At 45.2% G+C, this 16,680-nt stretch overlaps 1 protein-coding gene across 4 annotated transcripts in view; it reads right to left on the reverse strand.

Annotated features, from left to right (window-relative positions):
• Positions 1–16,680, reverse strand: part of PLEKHM3 (pleckstrin homology domain containing M3) — a 192,708-nt gene that overhangs the window by 72,951 nt on the left and 103,077 nt on the right. The window contains exon 7 of one of the 4 annotated variants that reach the window (XM_024738309.1): positions 14,995–15,042. The exons of the other annotated variants lie outside the window; for them this stretch is intronic. Coding sequence (XP_024594077.1) covers positions 14,995–15,042 — 48 coding nt within the window. The remainder of the gene's footprint in view (positions 1–14,994; positions 15,043–16,680) is intronic. 4 annotated transcript variants of the gene reach the window in all.

Genomic DNA, 16,680 nt, shown 5'->3' on the forward strand with positions numbered 1-16,680 from the left:
TGGAATCAGACTAGCTGTAAATACAAAAACACACATGGGCACAGGTCAGCCATAGCTATGAATGTAGAATGTGTTAACTCCAAACTTTTGAAACACAAAAAGTGAATTCATAGTGTCACAAATCCATATGTATTTAGCCTGCATTCCTTTTTGGACTATAAGTTAATATATTCTGTGGGTTATCCAGTTCTTTATTCTAGAAATTTGCTATTTTTGACAACTACAGGTCAATGGGTTGGATAGAATGGAAATTCCGTTTTGACCACTATGCCAGTGGTCAAAACGGATCTGTAAACATTTTAGGGGCTATGGCCTGTGTAGGGGAACTGGGTGGGGGGCTGGGCCTGGCTACACCAAGTGTCCTGGGCTCTGGGGTTCGTGCCACGTGTTGGCTCTCTGGCCAGTGAGGGGTGCCTGGGGACCTTGTTCTGGTCCCCTCTTTGCCATAGTATTCCCTCCCTCCACCCAGTGAAAGACTTGGTGGGGCTTTAGCAATGGTGGGGCTGGGCCTTGCTGCCAGGTGGATCTTGCTACCAGTTTGCCTCTAGAAATAGAGAACGTCCGTGCTGGAAGCAGACGGTACAGTGTAGCAGCTCGGAGTGCGTGCCCACTGGTGAAGGGAATACCTACAGTTACAGCGGTAATCAGGCAGCGGGTAGTAGTTGTTACTTATGTTTTGATAAGTCTGAAAAATTTCATACAAAATTGAAAAAGCAAAAGAGTATGTGCTAGAACAGGACAGCCTGGGTCCTGGCTCCTCCACTTTAGCTAGATGACTTTGGGCAAGTTCATCCCACTGGCAAAAGGTGGATGATAATCGTCCCGTCTTATAGGGCTGTTGTGAGGATTAAATGAGATAATCCATGTAGATTTCAAACAAGATCTGGCCTAAAGTAAGCACTCAATAATACAAGTAACTAACATTTCTAGAGCATATAATAAAAAGTAGCCATTGTTAATCTAATTATTAGTACAACCTTCTCATCTTACAGACAAAGATTTTAAGTGCCAGAGATAGGATGTGACTTGGTAAGGGATAGACTGCTATTGTTACCTTGGGTAGTAGGTTTCCTGAATGTTCCTTTCTCTTTCTCCTTGACTAAGTGCTATGACATGAGAGTGGAGTGAGCAGGCCCCTGGCCTTCAGTGAGACTGTACCTTAACCACTCCGGGGGTGAAGCCCGCAGGCTGAGAATCCTGGCTCTTTCTAGCCCCTTGTACCTGCCTGTAGGATGATGAGTCCCTACTCCCAGCAGGCAGTAGGCAGAGAAAGGAGAAGAAGGTGAAACTCCAATCAGCAGTTTTATTACCCACCATTGCCTAGACTTTCTCTGCACCCTTGACCTCTCCTCCAGCCAAGAATCCATTCACAGTATCCTTCCCTGGATTTCCTTTTCTCATCAGGTCTACACCTTCCCTTATTAATGCCCCAACTTTTTTTTTTTTAAATGTTTATTTATTTATTTGGTTGCACTGGGTCTTAGTTGCGGCAGGTGGGCTCCTTAGTTGCGGCTCACCAGCTCCTCAGTTGCAGCATATGAACTCTTAGTTGCTGCATGCATGAGGGATCTAGTTCCCTGACCAAGTTGAGGCATATAGGATCTTTTAGTTACGGCATACAGTCTCATAGTTGTGGCATGCAGACTTCTTAGTTGCAACATGCGGACTTCTTAGTTGCAGCATGTGAACTCTTAGTTGCTGCATGCATGAGGGATCTAGTTCCCTGACCAGGGATCGAAACTGGGCCCCCTGCATTGGGAGCATGGAGTCTTAACCACTGTACCACCAGGGAAGCCCTGCTCTATCCTTTTATTGTCTGAGCTGCAGTGGGATCTCTGCTGTTAACACTGAGAAAAACAACCCACCGTTCACCAGATAACCTGAGTGACGCTGCCCATCTTAGTAACAAACCCACTAAATGGCATATTCTCTTCCACATGTTTTTATTGGCCAACTTTTGTGTGCTGGGCATTGTTTCGAACAGCCACTGGAGTGTAAGGTATTACAAAGGCAATTTGTGTTTAAGGAATATAGGAAATCAGTAATATTTGACTTGTTTTTGTAAGCTGTCTTTTAGGTTGTATTTGGGAAAACGTTTCAAACTTCTATTTAATGACAAGTTGAAATACCATCTGACCTTTGGCAAATGGAAATCTTGCATTTGTCACTTAGAACTGAAGGGGCTAAGATCTGGCTCTCCTCCCAGGTTCCTGGCTGTGGCCAGAGCTTGGCTGCTTTATGCAAACTGGCTGGGAAACCCCAGAAAGCAGATACAGGTAGAGTGGCTTCCACAACTTAATCGCTTCTCAAGGATTCTATAATCATGGAACCAGAGTCCTAGAGCTAGAACGGGCTTTAAAAATTGCTTAATTCAACCTTTTCACATCACAAATGAGGAAACCCAGGACCCAAGAAGTGAGGTGATAAAGGGAGTTTTCATCCAAATGCACCTGTGATTCTCCTCTCGGGAACAGAGGAGCCAAAGCCAGAGAAGAAAGTGGTCCAAAGTTGGATATACCGTATGAAATTGTCATTTAAAGATGCCATATAGGCTTCCCTGGTGGCTCAGTGGTTAAGAATCCACCTGCCAATGCAGGGGACACGGGTTCGAGCCCTGGTCCGGGAAGATCCCACATGCTGTGGAGCAACTAAGCCCGTGCGCCACAACTACGGAGCCTGAGCTCTAGAGCCGCGAGCCACAACTACTGAGCCGTGTACTGCAACTACTGAAGCCCCCGGCACTTAGAGGCGGTGCTCCGCAACAAGAGAAGCCACCGCAATGAGAAACCCGCGCACCAAAAAGAAGAGTAGCCCCCGCTCGCTGCAAATAGAGAAAGCCCGCGCACAGCAACAAAGACCCAACGTAGCCAAAAGTAAAATAAATTAAAAAAATAAAAAATTAAAGATGCCATATAGCTTTAACCACACGGGTTAACAGGGTTGAGAATAATCCCTATGAGGGTTAAGTTAAAAATGCATTGTTGTTTTTTTTTTTAAAAAAAAAGAAACTTGGCTTTTATAAGCTGTGAGAAGTGATAGGGATGGAGATATTTTCAGAGGTAAGCTGTGTTTCCACTCCTAACGAAGACTTAATAGAACACATGGATTCAGGGAGACGCGTGGGATTTTAACACAATTCAACATCAGTTAATTCTAAGAGTAAAGGCCCTTCAGTCCAGCTCCCTTCCACCTCAACGTTAAAGGAAGCTAGAAAGCCAATTACACTCGCAGCAGGGCCTCTCCCCAACTGCAAGGGAAGAATGTACTGCAAATCTGTGTGTGCTTTACAAGCTAGTAAAACTATAATTGCAGGTGGGAATGAACATGGGTTCTCTTTGTTTCTGCCAACATTTCAGTCTGGGAAGCTCCTCCCTTCTATAGTTGCAGAAATAGCGTGGACTCAGTATTTTTTTTAGCACACAAAATAGGTATTCTATGGTTCTATAAAACTTACAGAATGCTTTTTGTTAAAACTGCAAAGACATCTGTGTGCAGCCCACCAAAAGGGCATGCATTCTTCAGAGACAGGTGCTGAATGTGCCTACCTTTACTTGGAAGCCAAAACCCACCTTCTGGTTCAAGCTCTGAACGTCTCTCAGCAAGACTAACAAAGGTGGCGAGGCTGGGAGGGTAATACCTGACTTGCTCTAGCAGAGCCCTAGGGAGATCTTGTTGCCGGGGGAGAAGGTGTGGGGCAGGGGGCTCTCGAGGTGCAATTCCCCTGTGGGGTCACTGGGGACGTCTGGTCTAGGAGCACCCTGGAGGCAAGAGGAAGCTTTCCCTATCAAGGTGCTGTTCCATATGGTGACTGTGCAACTGTTGCTGCAGCAGGATCCTGTGGTCTAGAGAGGCAGAACTGGGGTGTAGCCAGCATTACTTCTGTGGTGATAACTGCAGTCTAGTGTCCACAGATGGAGAGTCTTGGTACCACTGAAGAAAGCTACAGGGAGCCATTTATAAAAGTCCACATCTCCTTGCAACAGGATACCAGTACTTGTACCACTGTTACAGCTCCTATCTCCTAAGCCTTACGTGTTAAGCAGAGTTCTAAGTGTCATACATGCTAACTCTTCTAAGCCTCATAAACACATTTTGGGGCAGGTACTATTATTATCCCCACTTCAGAAATGAAGTGCTTCTCGAGGCACCAAGTGAAGTGACTTGCCCAAGGTCACCTAGTGAGTCTAGGGTGAGCATCTGAATGTGGGCAGCCGGTCTCCAAGGCTCCAGTGCATAACCACTGCACCGTTCAGCCCGTCTGCAATGCCCAGGGTCGGGTGTCATCACCCCTTTGGAGACCTTTGCTCCAGGCAGAAACTTCATCCCATGTTGGCCTCACACTGGCCTGCTGGTCTCCTAAAAGCTCCTGACAGCCATCTTAGTTTTGATTTCTATTTAATTTTCCACCTCACAAAGCAGTGACAGGGAGGGAGAATCTGGTGATACCTTTTGAATATGATTTATTAACCAATAGCTTGAGGAAATGTAGGGCTTCCTTGCTGCCACCTGACCTTTGTCTTCAGCCTTCCGAATGTTTGCATTACTGCCCTGACCTTGCAAAGTGACCTGGAATAGCTTGCCTGTTTCCTTGTGTGTGTCCACTTTCAGGGCCCAGCTGTCAGCCTGTGCAAGTCTGTCAGTTAGCATCTCAAGGGTTCGGAATGGGGTCTGCAGCCTTTTGAGGAGCACAATCTAACACTAACCTCCAAATTCCTTCCCGTAATTGAGCATTCATTAGTTTGACGGAACAAAAGCAGGCATTCTCTTTTATAAAGCAGAGGTCAAAACCAGTAGCTTGTTTTGTTTGGCCTGCAGAGTGTTTAAATATTGAGAAATTTCACATAAAAATACGAATTTCCGGCTTCTCTTGGAAAAGGGGAAGGGATGGCAGCTCTGGGGCTCTGAGTACCAGCTGTCCCCTTCAGAGGCAGATGCTCTCTCCGGCTTCTCATCACGGCCTGAAGTCTCACCTCAGGCCTGCTTCGGGCACGGGCACCACTTTCCTGGCCTCTGCAGGAATCAGAGTCAACAAAACCCTGTTCTGAAGCCATATTTCCCTCCTCTAAAATGTGAACTGGCTTGGTTAGGCTGGTGTACCAGGACAGAACTTGGAGAGCTGGTGTTCCCAGAGGGCAGGTGCTGTGCCTTTTCTCTCCTGTCCCTGCACTTGGCATGGTAAGTGTCTGGTACATAACAGACATTTATCACTTTCTTCTTACGGATGAATAAGTGAGTGACTAGCTCTCTGGAACAGAGTGAGCTTCTGAGTGACGGAAACCAGCTCCCCAGCTACGGAAGTCCAGGCTTATTAATGCTTCAATAGCTTTTTGAATGACCGAGGCACCCTACACCTTTTCTTTATTTATTGTGCTATAAAGATCTTTCCTGCTGTCACAAATGAGACTGAATCTTGTTTAAAATTCCAGAAGCAAGTATGTTGATGGTTTACTAGAATTTAGCCAGAAATTAAAATAAAAAACAAGAACAATGTGAAAAGCTGCCCCTGTCAATGTTAAAATTTTTCCTCAGAAAGATGGGGGTGATAATTATTGAAAAGCAGCAAGTTCCAAATGTAGATGGAATTGCAGGCCACTAACACATGCAGTCAACAGTTCTCGCTAAGATACATGAGCGAATATAGTCCTGTGAGGCTGCCATGCTTCCTGGCTTCATCTCTAGAGCATCAGGTGAATGAACTTTGTCTCTCTCTTTTTTAAATTTTATTGAAGTATAGTTGATTTACAATGTTGTGTTAATTTCTTACTGTACAGCAAAGTGACTCAGTTATACATATATATATATATATTCTTTTTCATATTCGTTTCCATTATGGTTTATCAAAGGATATTGAATATAGTTCCCTGTGCTCTACAGTAGGACCTTGTTGTTTACCCATTCTATATGTAATAGCTTGTGTCTGCTAATCCCAAATGCCCGATCCTTCCCACCCCTCCCCCCTCCCGCTTGGCAACCACAAGTCTGTTCTCTATGTCTGTGAGTCTGTTTCTGTTTTGTAGCCCTGTTCACTTGTGTCCTATTTTAGGTTCCACATGTCTTGACTATTGTAAATAGTGCTGCTATGAACATAGGGGTGCATGTATCTTTTCAAATTTTAGTTTTGTCTGGATATATGCTCAGGAGTGGGATTGCTGGATCATATGGTGATTCTATTTTTAGTTTTCTGAGGAACCTCCACACTGTTTTCCATAGTAGCTGCACCAATTTACATTCCCACCAACAGTGTAGGAGGCTTCTCTTTCCTCCACGCTCCCTCCAGCATTTTTTATCTGTAGACTTTTTAATGATGGCCAAGCGAATGAATTTTGAAAGTGCTAGAAACCTCATCAGCCCTCGACACCTGACTAGACAGAGCCTTCTTATAATCCCTCTGGCCCCTTGTAGACCAACCACAAATGTGAGAATGGCCGGCATGAGACATCAAGGGGTAAAATCCCACTGGATGTCACTAGGTTGAAGCAGAATTATAGGTAGCCTCTACTAATTCTTGGCACCCAGGCAGAATACAGGGGTTTGACCATAACCATCAAGAAACACTAGTCCTTTTCTGAGAAAATGAGCCCTCTCAAATTCAGGGCCGGCATGGCTCCGGGCATGTAGTATGTGCTAAATAAATATTTGCTGAATGAATAAATGAATAGAGAGAACACCTAGGCAGCTCTCTTGATAGAGAACCGGGCTCATGCTTCAGATGTGCAGGTGGGATGGAAAGATTATAAACTCTACACTCTTTGCTGCTTTAGGCACATCACAGACTCTTTCACTTCCGAGGAAAGTGATGAGATACCATCATACTTATACCATGAATGTTTTGAGACAAGCTATCAAAATCTTGAAGCGTACAGACAGAACTGTCAAAATAGTAATGAAAATTACTCTTCAGAAATGTCCAAGTCAGCAATGAGAGTTTTCTCCTGCTTGCCTCCATTCCAGAAACACCATGGGTTAAGGTCACTGAGGGGTCTGAAGCTACCAAGGCCTGGAAGTCCTCATCCCATTGCCCTCTGCCTAGCTCACGCATTATAGAGCCTCACCTCTTAATCTAGAATCACAGCCACTCGGAAGCCTTCCCTGACAGCCAGGTTACTGGGCGTTCCAGTTACTATTGCTATAAAACAAATTACCCCCAAACCTAGTGGTGTAAAACAGCCAATATGTTCAGATTCTGTAGGTCAGGATTTCAGACAGGACACAGTAGAGACAGCCTGTCTCTCCTCCATGGTATCTGCAGTCTCATCGTAGCCTCTGCTGGAAAGACTTGAAGGCTAGGTGGGGAGTCATTTGGTGGTATCTCTACTCACATGTCTGGTGGTTGATGATGGCTGTCATCTGGAATGACTACATGTGGCCTCTCTCTGTGGGGTCTCTGCACGGGCTAGTATGGGCTTCCTTACAACATGGTGGCTGGTTTACAAGAGTGAGCGTTCCTAAAGAGTAGCAGGTTGAAGCTGTGTCACTTTTTATGACCTAGCCTTAGAAGTCACATAGCATTACTTCCATGGTCACAGGCCCACCGAAATTCAGAAAAAAAAAAAAAAGATGCCACCTCTCAATAGGAAGAATGTCAAAGTCTCAGTGTAAGAAGGGGATGTGGGATGGGAGATACTGTTGTGGATACCTTTGTGAAATATCATCTTCTACACTGGGTTGGATGTGTTTCCTGAGTACCCTGAGTTCAGCTTCCCCTGACTTAAAAAAAAATGCTTGTGTGCCTCCCTCCCTAGACTGTGAGCTCAGGGCGGGAAGGGACTGTGACTTACTCACCTTTGCCTCCTCTGTTGCACAGTGCCTGGCACAGAGGAGGCAGTCAACACGCATTTACTGAATTGAACCAAATAGAAAGGAAGAATCAGAAGGACTCCTGGGGCCCCTTTCATGCTGGCTGTTGGTGGCATGAGGGAAGTTTGACCAGGGCAATAAAAGAAATGTGAGAGAAAAGTACCTAAACACCTTTCTGGGGCCCAAGGCTATTCCCTGTGACTGTATCATGTATGATAAGGGAGTTTTTGCTTCCTTATGTTTCCCACACTGTATATAGGAAATAACTACAAGAACTGTAACTGACTTCATGTATTTCTCCTCTTGAGCTTTTTGGAAATATTTTTTTCCCCTTTATATGTCTGTGCCATAAAAATGGCAAGTATGAGATGCCATTACCCAAGAGGCTGCCTTTTTTTTATACACATACACTCAGGGTACAGCAGAAAGAACACTGGATAAGAAGTCAGAAAACCTCGGCTTCAGTCTTGGTTCAGTCACTGAGCAGAAGCTGTGTAGCTTTGGTATGCCGGCTAATTTTTCTAAATCTCAGTTTTCTTGCCTATAAAGTGGGTATTAAAAAGGTAGTAACACAGTATACAAAAACAACATGCTATTACAAAACATGGTGGTTTTAAAATATGTTCACACATTCTTTGACATGCCTCCTTTCAGAAAGTGGGGTCTAATTCGCCCCAGAAACGTGGGCCTAACTTAGTGATTATTTCAAGTGAACAGAACGTGGAAGTGACGCTGACTTCCAAGGAGAGGTCACGTGGCTTTGATTCTCCCAGGTCACTCACAAGCCAGCCAGCATCTCATGAGGACACTCATTAAGCAGCTCGTGGAAAGGCCCATGTGGGGAGGAGCAGAGGCCTCCCACCAGCAATCAGCACCAACTTGCCAGCTGGGGGAGTAACCCACCTTGGAAGCAGATGCTCTAGCCAGTCAAGGCTTCTTCAGATGATGCAGTCCTGACCAACCAACATCAGGACTGCAGCCTCCCGACAGATTCTGTACCCACACTGCCCAACTAAACTGCTCCTGAATTCCCTGACCCACAGAAATCATGGGAGGCAGTAAATGTCTACTTTCGTTTTAGGTTACTAAGTTGTGGGGTAATTTGTTACGCAGCACTAGATAACTAATACACAGAACCATGCCCCACTAACCAACCAAAGGTATGGTAGGCATTTGTTCCTCTGATCACATGATGGGTTAGTTTTGAGTCACCAGGAGGGGGCAAGAAAGGGTTTGGATCAAAAGATATTTATGTGTGAGGTGGCAGGCTGAGGGGTCAGGCAGGGGGAAGAGTGCAATTCCACCTTTAGTAAGAGTGACACTAACCTTACTTTCTATCTTTAAGTAAACTGTCTTTGAAACCAGGCCCTCACCTAGTCAGTATTACAATGCTTTTTAATACGTGGGAACAACAACACAAACTCCAAATCAACAACAAAACCCAGATGGTTGGAAGCCAAAGTGGACGTGGGGGCCAGGAAAGTGGACTCCAGGAAAATGACCTCAGTACTGACCGAGCACCATCCAGGGGTGTAGCTGCATCTTCACCTACTAGCAGGCTGTTTATACTCGAGGGGCTCACAGTTGGCTTCTGGAATCCTTATCTCTGAGCTCGTTCTCACCTGGACGACAAGCCTCTCCATCCAACACTCAGCACCCAAGGTCATCTTTCTGACCTCGTTTCCCAACAGGAGCAAGAACTGTGCCCTTGGCTAGCCACGTTTCCTGCCGCAGCCCCTGTCGGCCTTCCCCAGTCCTTCACCGCGTCTGTGGGCCGAGTGTGCGGCTGTAGTCAGGTGTGGGGCCTGGATCTGCAGGCAGGCAAAGTTTTCTCTGGGCAGAGGCTGACCAGCTGGCACAAGGAACAATCTGCGCTACCACCTTGTTAATCATCTGTATTAACCCACTCGGCTAATCAGCCCCATCACCAAAAACGCCAGCAGTCATGATCGGCAGGCCTCCGAGGACTGAATGCCTCAGGGAAGGAGTCAGAAGACCCAGGCTCCAGTCCTGGTACTTGTCACTTCTCCCTCTCCCCTCCCCCCGGGATCTGAAACCGTGAGGCAGGAACTGTTCCCACCTGCTCTCCTGACAACGGTGACTTTCCACTTGCCCTGCTGCCAACCTGCCAATCCTTCAAAGAGCAACTTTCGGTCCCTTCACTTCACCCTGAAACACCCACATTCACTGTTTAAAACCCCCCTTATTTAAAAGGAATGATTTGTTCCCCGAATGACTTACGGTCCTCTTTCCTAACTCATTCACTGGCTGCACCCACCCTGATGAAAGCTGCTAACAGAGATTTAGTGATGTTTTAATGGAGGCCTCATTCCTGTCTCGTCCCAGATTATGCTCAGGGGCTGTGACGGCTGCAGGGGACACAGGCTCTGGCCATGGAGCAACACAGACGAGCTGTCACGCTTTGTTTTTCTGCTGGTTAAATCCAAATGCTCCTAATTAGTTATCCTGACTGCTAAGGCCGGGGTGGACAATGGCGTGGGGATCAGGGGTGCTGAGAGGCTATGAATACAAGTTCCTTGGGCTCCTGAGGCCTGGGGACCAGTGACTTGGTTGTGGGCACTGAGGCACTGTGTCCCTGGGGGCTGCAGATTCAAAGACGTCAGCCCTCGTGTGAATAAAGGTCATCACCTGTTACTTCTTCGGTGAAAGGGCAGCTGTGCTGGGTGCCCACTTAGGCTCAGCCTTTGTCTGCTGACTGTGAATAGCACCCACAGAGAATAACATTCTCTGATTCTGTGTTTGCTTGGTGGGGCAGAGCCACAGAAAATAACTCGCAAACTTCCTCGAAGAAGTATTCAGCCAAGTATGTTTTTAAAAAGTGGCCTCGAAATGCCTTAAACGTCACCTTTGGTGATTGTACTCACTAGCTAGAACACACTAGAAAATCTTCACGGTAGGGCCACCAATTTGCATTGTTTCTTCAGGAGCCAATTCTGACAAATGTTTAGGTCACAGGGATGACAATTCCTGAACTCCATGGGTGTGGGGGACTAGAGGAAAAGCTAACTGAAAGGCCAGCTAGCAGTTCAAGAAGGTTTAATGTTCAGAAAGTTTGCAACATTGAACAGCCCACTGTTGCTCCAATATGTAAAAAGTGGAGATTTTATTTGGTTTTAGAATTCTGTGCATTATCTTACAAAGTAGCATTTCTTTTTTTTGTTTGTTTTTTCATCTCTCTCTTTTTTTTTTTTTTTGCGATACGCGGGTCCAGCCGCTCTGCGGCAGGTGGGATCTTCCCGGACCGGGGCACAAACCCGTGTCCCCTGCATCGGCAGGCGGACTCTCAACCACTGCGCCACCAGGGAAGCCCCATCTCCCTCTTTTATAAATTAAAAAAAATTTTTTTTCATTGGGGTATAGTTGTTTTACAATGTTGTGTTAGTTTCTACTGTACGGCGAAGTGGAGTTCCCTGTGCTACACAGCAGGTTCTCATTAGTTATCTATTTTATACATATTAGCACATATATGTCAATTTCAGCATTACTAATATCATTTTGTTTAGGGGCTTATGTTAAATTAATTCGTTTGCTTTTCTTTTAAAGGAAGAGAGTGCGAAGGAGTTCAGGATACTGTATGTATGTGTGTGTATTTATCCATCCATCCATTGATTCATTGAACATTTACATGCCCAGTTGCTTAGTATAAATGTTCATTGCTTTAGCATAAAACAAACAATTCAGACTGTTCTAGGCCCCTCTGGAAAGGCAGTATGCATCTGATTTACTCCTCGCTTTTCAAGGCTCTTGAGGGCTATGGGTCCTCTCCCCTGGCACCCTTCCCACTTCACATCTCTTAGTAAGTACTCCAAATTTCAGACTCTTCCATCATTTCTTCATAATTAAAATTTATCTATTAAATCTATCTCCCCTCAGTTGATTATCCTGTGCTTTCAACTTATTAATAAGACAAAAGAATTTGTGCCAAAATAATAATTTACTCTTCTCAGGTAATATACAGGCATACCTCAGACATACTGTGGGTTCAGCTCCAGAGCCCTGAGATAAAGCAAATATCACCATAAAGCGAGTCATATGAATTTTTGGTTTCCCAGTACATATGAAAATTGTTTACACTATACTGCAGTCTATTAAGTGTACAAGCATTATGTCTAAAAAAAAGTACATGCCTTGGGCTTCCCCGGTGGCACAGTGGTTGAGAGTCCACCTGCCGATGCAGGGGACGTGGGTTTGTGCCCCGGTCCGGAAGGATCCCACATGCCGCAGAGCGGCTGGGCCCGTGAGCCATGGCCACTGAGGCTGCGCGTCCGCTTTGAGCCTGTGCTCCGCAACGGGAGAGGCCACAACGGTGAGATGCCCGCGTACCGCAAAAACAAAAACAAACAAACAAACAAAAAGTACATGCCTTAATTAAAAAGTACTTTATTTCTAAAAGCTGCTGACCATTATCTGACAACACAGGGTTGCCACGGACCTTCAATAGGTGAAAAACACAATATCTGCAAAGTGCAATAAACTGCAATAAAATGAGGTATGCCTCGGTTTCATATTAACTAGAATCGAATGGCCTTAACCTGGAGGTAGGGGCTAGTTTGAAAACTCAGGGCCCAGGGAAGGTGAACAATGGGGAAGCCAGCTCCTGAGATGGTCCCACAAGAGGTGTGTGTGTGTGTTGGCAGGTGAGGTGGTGAGCGGTGGAGGGAGCGGGTGAGGAGGGGGCCACCCTAACCCACCGCCCCACCCCTGGGATCATCCAGTACCCTTTCTCACGGATCAGGTACAAATAGAATCATTCACTGCTTAACTTACATACGTCCCAAAGGTGAGTAACACCAGAAGAGTTAGTCATTTATAGACATTTTAGGTTTTTGTCACAAGAGCACAGGTAGCCACAATTTAGAAGTCAAGTCTGACCGTTCCTTTCAGCAAGTAGAAGGAACTTCAGAAGAAGCCTCCTATCACTTACACGGTCCGAGGAATGACACAGTAAACCATGGCTCCGATTTGCTCCTTAATAGCCACCAGGATCTCTTGAACGCTAACTCACATACACTAATGTATTCTGCTGATAAAATGTGGGACGTTCTTGTCAGCGTTAAAAGAGCCAAAGGGATCTGAGTAAGGAGAAGGTTTGTCGCACACTCAACAGGGAAAGGGGAGAACTAACACAAAAAGCTAACGCATTGAGGGTTACAGTATTGTCTCTGCTGTCCCACTGGAGCATATCTTTTTATTGTATTCCTGTTGTAAAGTCTTCCCTTGAATTTCTGATAATGCTGGGTAGACTGAAAATAACGAAACATAAATTCTATTCTACTTTCCCTTCTCAAAGTATCCAAGTGGGAAAAAAGCTCTTAGAAAGCAGCCCCATTTCCCCATTAAAAACACGCACCAACACTAGTCCATTCATTCACATACGCTTAGCCATTGCCTGCCAAATCCTTTCTGAGGAATTGTTCTATCATTTCAAAACACCACCAGGCATTCAAACCTCCTGAAAGTTTGTTGATAAGATTTTACTTTAAAAAAACCAGTATATTCTGTCAGATTTACATTCAAAGAGCATAGGCTGAATGTCTTCTAACAATATCTACTTTGCTGAACAGAAATTCATTTGAAATTCCAAACTTAAATGAATAACTCAAACGGGTGTGCCCTCCTCAACCCCCCATCCAGCTCCCGGGATTTGGAGAGTCTCTGCCCCCATCTTCTTTGCCCTTCCTTGGTCCTGCTACTAGGACAGGAGAAGTATTGATACTTGCTCTGTCTTACATGTTAAAATGCCGCCACTGATTAGGTAATGACTGTGTGGGGGTCAACTACTACCTTTGCCTGTGCTAGGAAAACCCAGTGAGCAACTTATTTACTGGTGAAATAAAAAGACAGGGGGCTTCCCTAGGGGCGCAGTGGTTAAGAATCCGCCTGCCAATGCAGGGGACACGGGTTCGAGCCCTGGTCCGGGAAGATCCCACATGCCGCGGAGCAACTAAGCCTGTGCACCACAACTACCGAGCCTACACTCTAGAGCCCGCGAGTCACAACTACTGAGCCCATGAGCCACAACTACTGAAGCCCGCGCGCCTAGAGCCCGTGCTCCACAACAAGAGAAGCCACCGCAATGAGAAGCCCGTGCAGCGCAATGAAGAGTGGCCTCTGCTTGCTGCAACTAGAGAAAGACCACATGCAGCAACGAAGACCCAACACAGCCAAAAAAAAAAAAAAGAAAAAAAAAAGACAATTAGGGACTCTGCACTGGCATAAGCTACAAATGTTGCCAATAACTGGCAACACTGAGCACTCACTGGCCAGTGGGCAGGTGACTACAGCTCCCAGAACAACTAGAGGGAGTCCCCTTTGCTAAGCAGTGTCAGTGAGTGCTATTTATTTCCCAGGTCCAGGTGTACAAAAGTAGAGAGAGTGCATGCAAAGAGGCCAGTGAATTCAAATACTAAGAAGAGGAGAGAAAACTGTCTTGAATGTCATTTCAGAGGCGTTAAGGGAGTTTGAAATCTTCTGCCAATTTGTTGAATTGAGTCTACCTGCTAAAACTTTTGGGATTGTTACTTATAAAAATGAAAACAGAGAGAAAAAGGTTGCACATTTTTTGCTACCAGAATTCTTTCAGCATCTTTATTTGGGTGGTATTAGTGTTTTGTTTACTACATTATTTTAAGATTATTGTATATTTACTTAAATTATAAATCCCCTTTTACCATGTTTATTAAATTTTTACCTTTTTTTCTTTCTGGAGAGGAAGATATCTACATTTTGTTTTTTAAATAAAAGCTAATGGGAAAACTCAAATTCACTTGAGAGAAACTTGTAGAAAGGAATTTTGGCCTTTAGGAAGGATATTTATATTGCCATTATTTGAGATTAATTCTTCAGTTACTTGGTTGAGTTTCTTCCTCTTCCCTGCAAAAGTTATAAACTGAAATTCATTCTGCTATAGTTATTTCATATGATAGAAGAGATGCTTTTATAGAGGCCTTCATTTTAGGAGTAAGGATGGGAATCAAATGGGAGAAACAACTTGCTCTAAAACTCCTGAAGCTGACTTGAAACAGGGTGATGTAGAACCCAGACAGAGGCTGAAATGGTACAGGCCGAGCTGGGGCTGGGAGCTGGGTCAGTCAGGCTGGGTTTCCTGCTACCCCTGACACGCTCTGTCACAAAGCAATAGTATTTTTTCCCCCTTCTTGTGTTACCTTTTCTTACCTATTTGCAAGAACAGTTCCGATCCAGAAAACACGCCAGAAATTTACTCTGAAACCAAGGGAAGATGGGGCGGAGGTGCCCTTCAGTACTGATAGCCTAGATGTAGACAGATCAAAAGCTAAATCCAATTTAACCCACCTCAGGCAGAAAAAAATAATTGAATTAAACTTCCTCTAAATATGATAGGTTTGGGGATCTTAAATCCAGGCACAGAGAACCAGGGTAGAGTGAACTGTGGGGTAAATGGATGAAGGGAGCTCTGGCTGCCCCCGCCCACAGGGAGTTTGATAAGCTGTTGATTGCCTCTTTCGCTTTACTACGGAGGCTGAAAATTGATTAAGCTGCTTATGGGGCTCCGAGGCTAACGGCCCACCAAGAATACTGGTGCCACTGATTTAGGTAAGCTGCTTGGCATGTATGGTTTGATTATTACAATGGAGGAAAAAAAAAGAAAAGAAAAAAAGACAGCAGGGTATAGGAAAGCTTTAAAAAAGAAGGCTTTATTATGCCAAATAGCTACACTACTTTGATACCCTAAAATGAATATGGAATTACTGATCCTTTCTCTTCATCTGGTATCAAAACTCATTTTTAAAAGGCTTGCTCAAAAAGTACTCACTTTGGGGCCCACCCATTCTATTTTAAACCACCTTTACAAGAAGATGTCACTGGTGCCTTTAAACATACTTCTCCAGTGATAGGAGTCTCGGTCCTCAGATACTAAGATCAGGTAGAGTCCTAGAAAATATAAAAATGTAAACTGGGTCTTGTATCTGATTCTTCCCCTTGAACACCACTGGGCAATCATAATTAAAACTGTATCTCGGGCTTCCCTGGTGGCGCAGTGACTGGGAGTCCGCCTGCCGACGCGGGGGACGCGGGTTCGTGCCCCGGTCCGGGAGGATCCCGTGTGCCGCGGAGCGGCTGGGCCCGGGAGCCATGGCCGCTAAGCCTGCGCGTCAAACTGTATCTCGGGCTTCCCTGGTGGCGCAGTGACTGGGAGTCCGCCTGCCGACGCGGGGGACGCGGGTTCGTGCCCCGGTCCGGGAGGATCCCGTGTGCCGCGGAGCGGCTGGGCCCGTGAGCCATGGCCGCGGGGCCTGCGCGTCCGGAGCCTGTGCTCTGCGACGGGAGAGGCCACAGCAGTGAGAGGCCCGCTTACTGCAAAAAAAAAAAAAACAAAAAAACTGTATCTCTTTCCACTCCAGTCAGCAGATCACTGGTGCCTGATTACGTAGTAAAGGACAGCAAAACTGAAGGAGGGGAAGGAGCTGATATGTGCAAATAGGTTTAAACTGGATGTACGAGTGGAAATTAAAACCCTAGTATTCTCTCACCCTCTCCAACTAAAATGCTCTAAAACTATTTCTACCTTTTAAAATAACCTGCCTACTTCTGGTGGGATAAAGAGAACACAAAACTCTTAGTTTAAATTACTTTTCAAGGTTTTACTTATTTTTTAAGTCTTGAAAAATGAGTGAAGGATCTGAACACAGATTAAGTTGACCTCATTTCTTCTGGACAAAACAGCAAGAAACAAAAGAACCGAATCACAGCAGTTTGAGATGTTCTGAAAGTTGTCACAATTTTTTTTTTTTTGGTCATTGACTCTTGAAAGAATCCACAATATATGGAAAAGAAAGCAATGCTTTCATGTAGTGTCTGAAAGCTTCTTAGGGAGTGAGC

Source organism: Neophocaena asiaeorientalis, unplaced genomic scaffold (assembly GCF_003031525.2).
Source record: "Neophocaena asiaeorientalis asiaeorientalis breed wild unplaced genomic scaffold, Neophocaena_asiaeorientalis_V1.1 scaffold258, whole genome shotgun sequence".
Classification (NCBI taxonomy): Eukaryota; Metazoa; Chordata; class Mammalia; order Artiodactyla; family Phocoenidae; genus Neophocaena; species Neophocaena asiaeorientalis.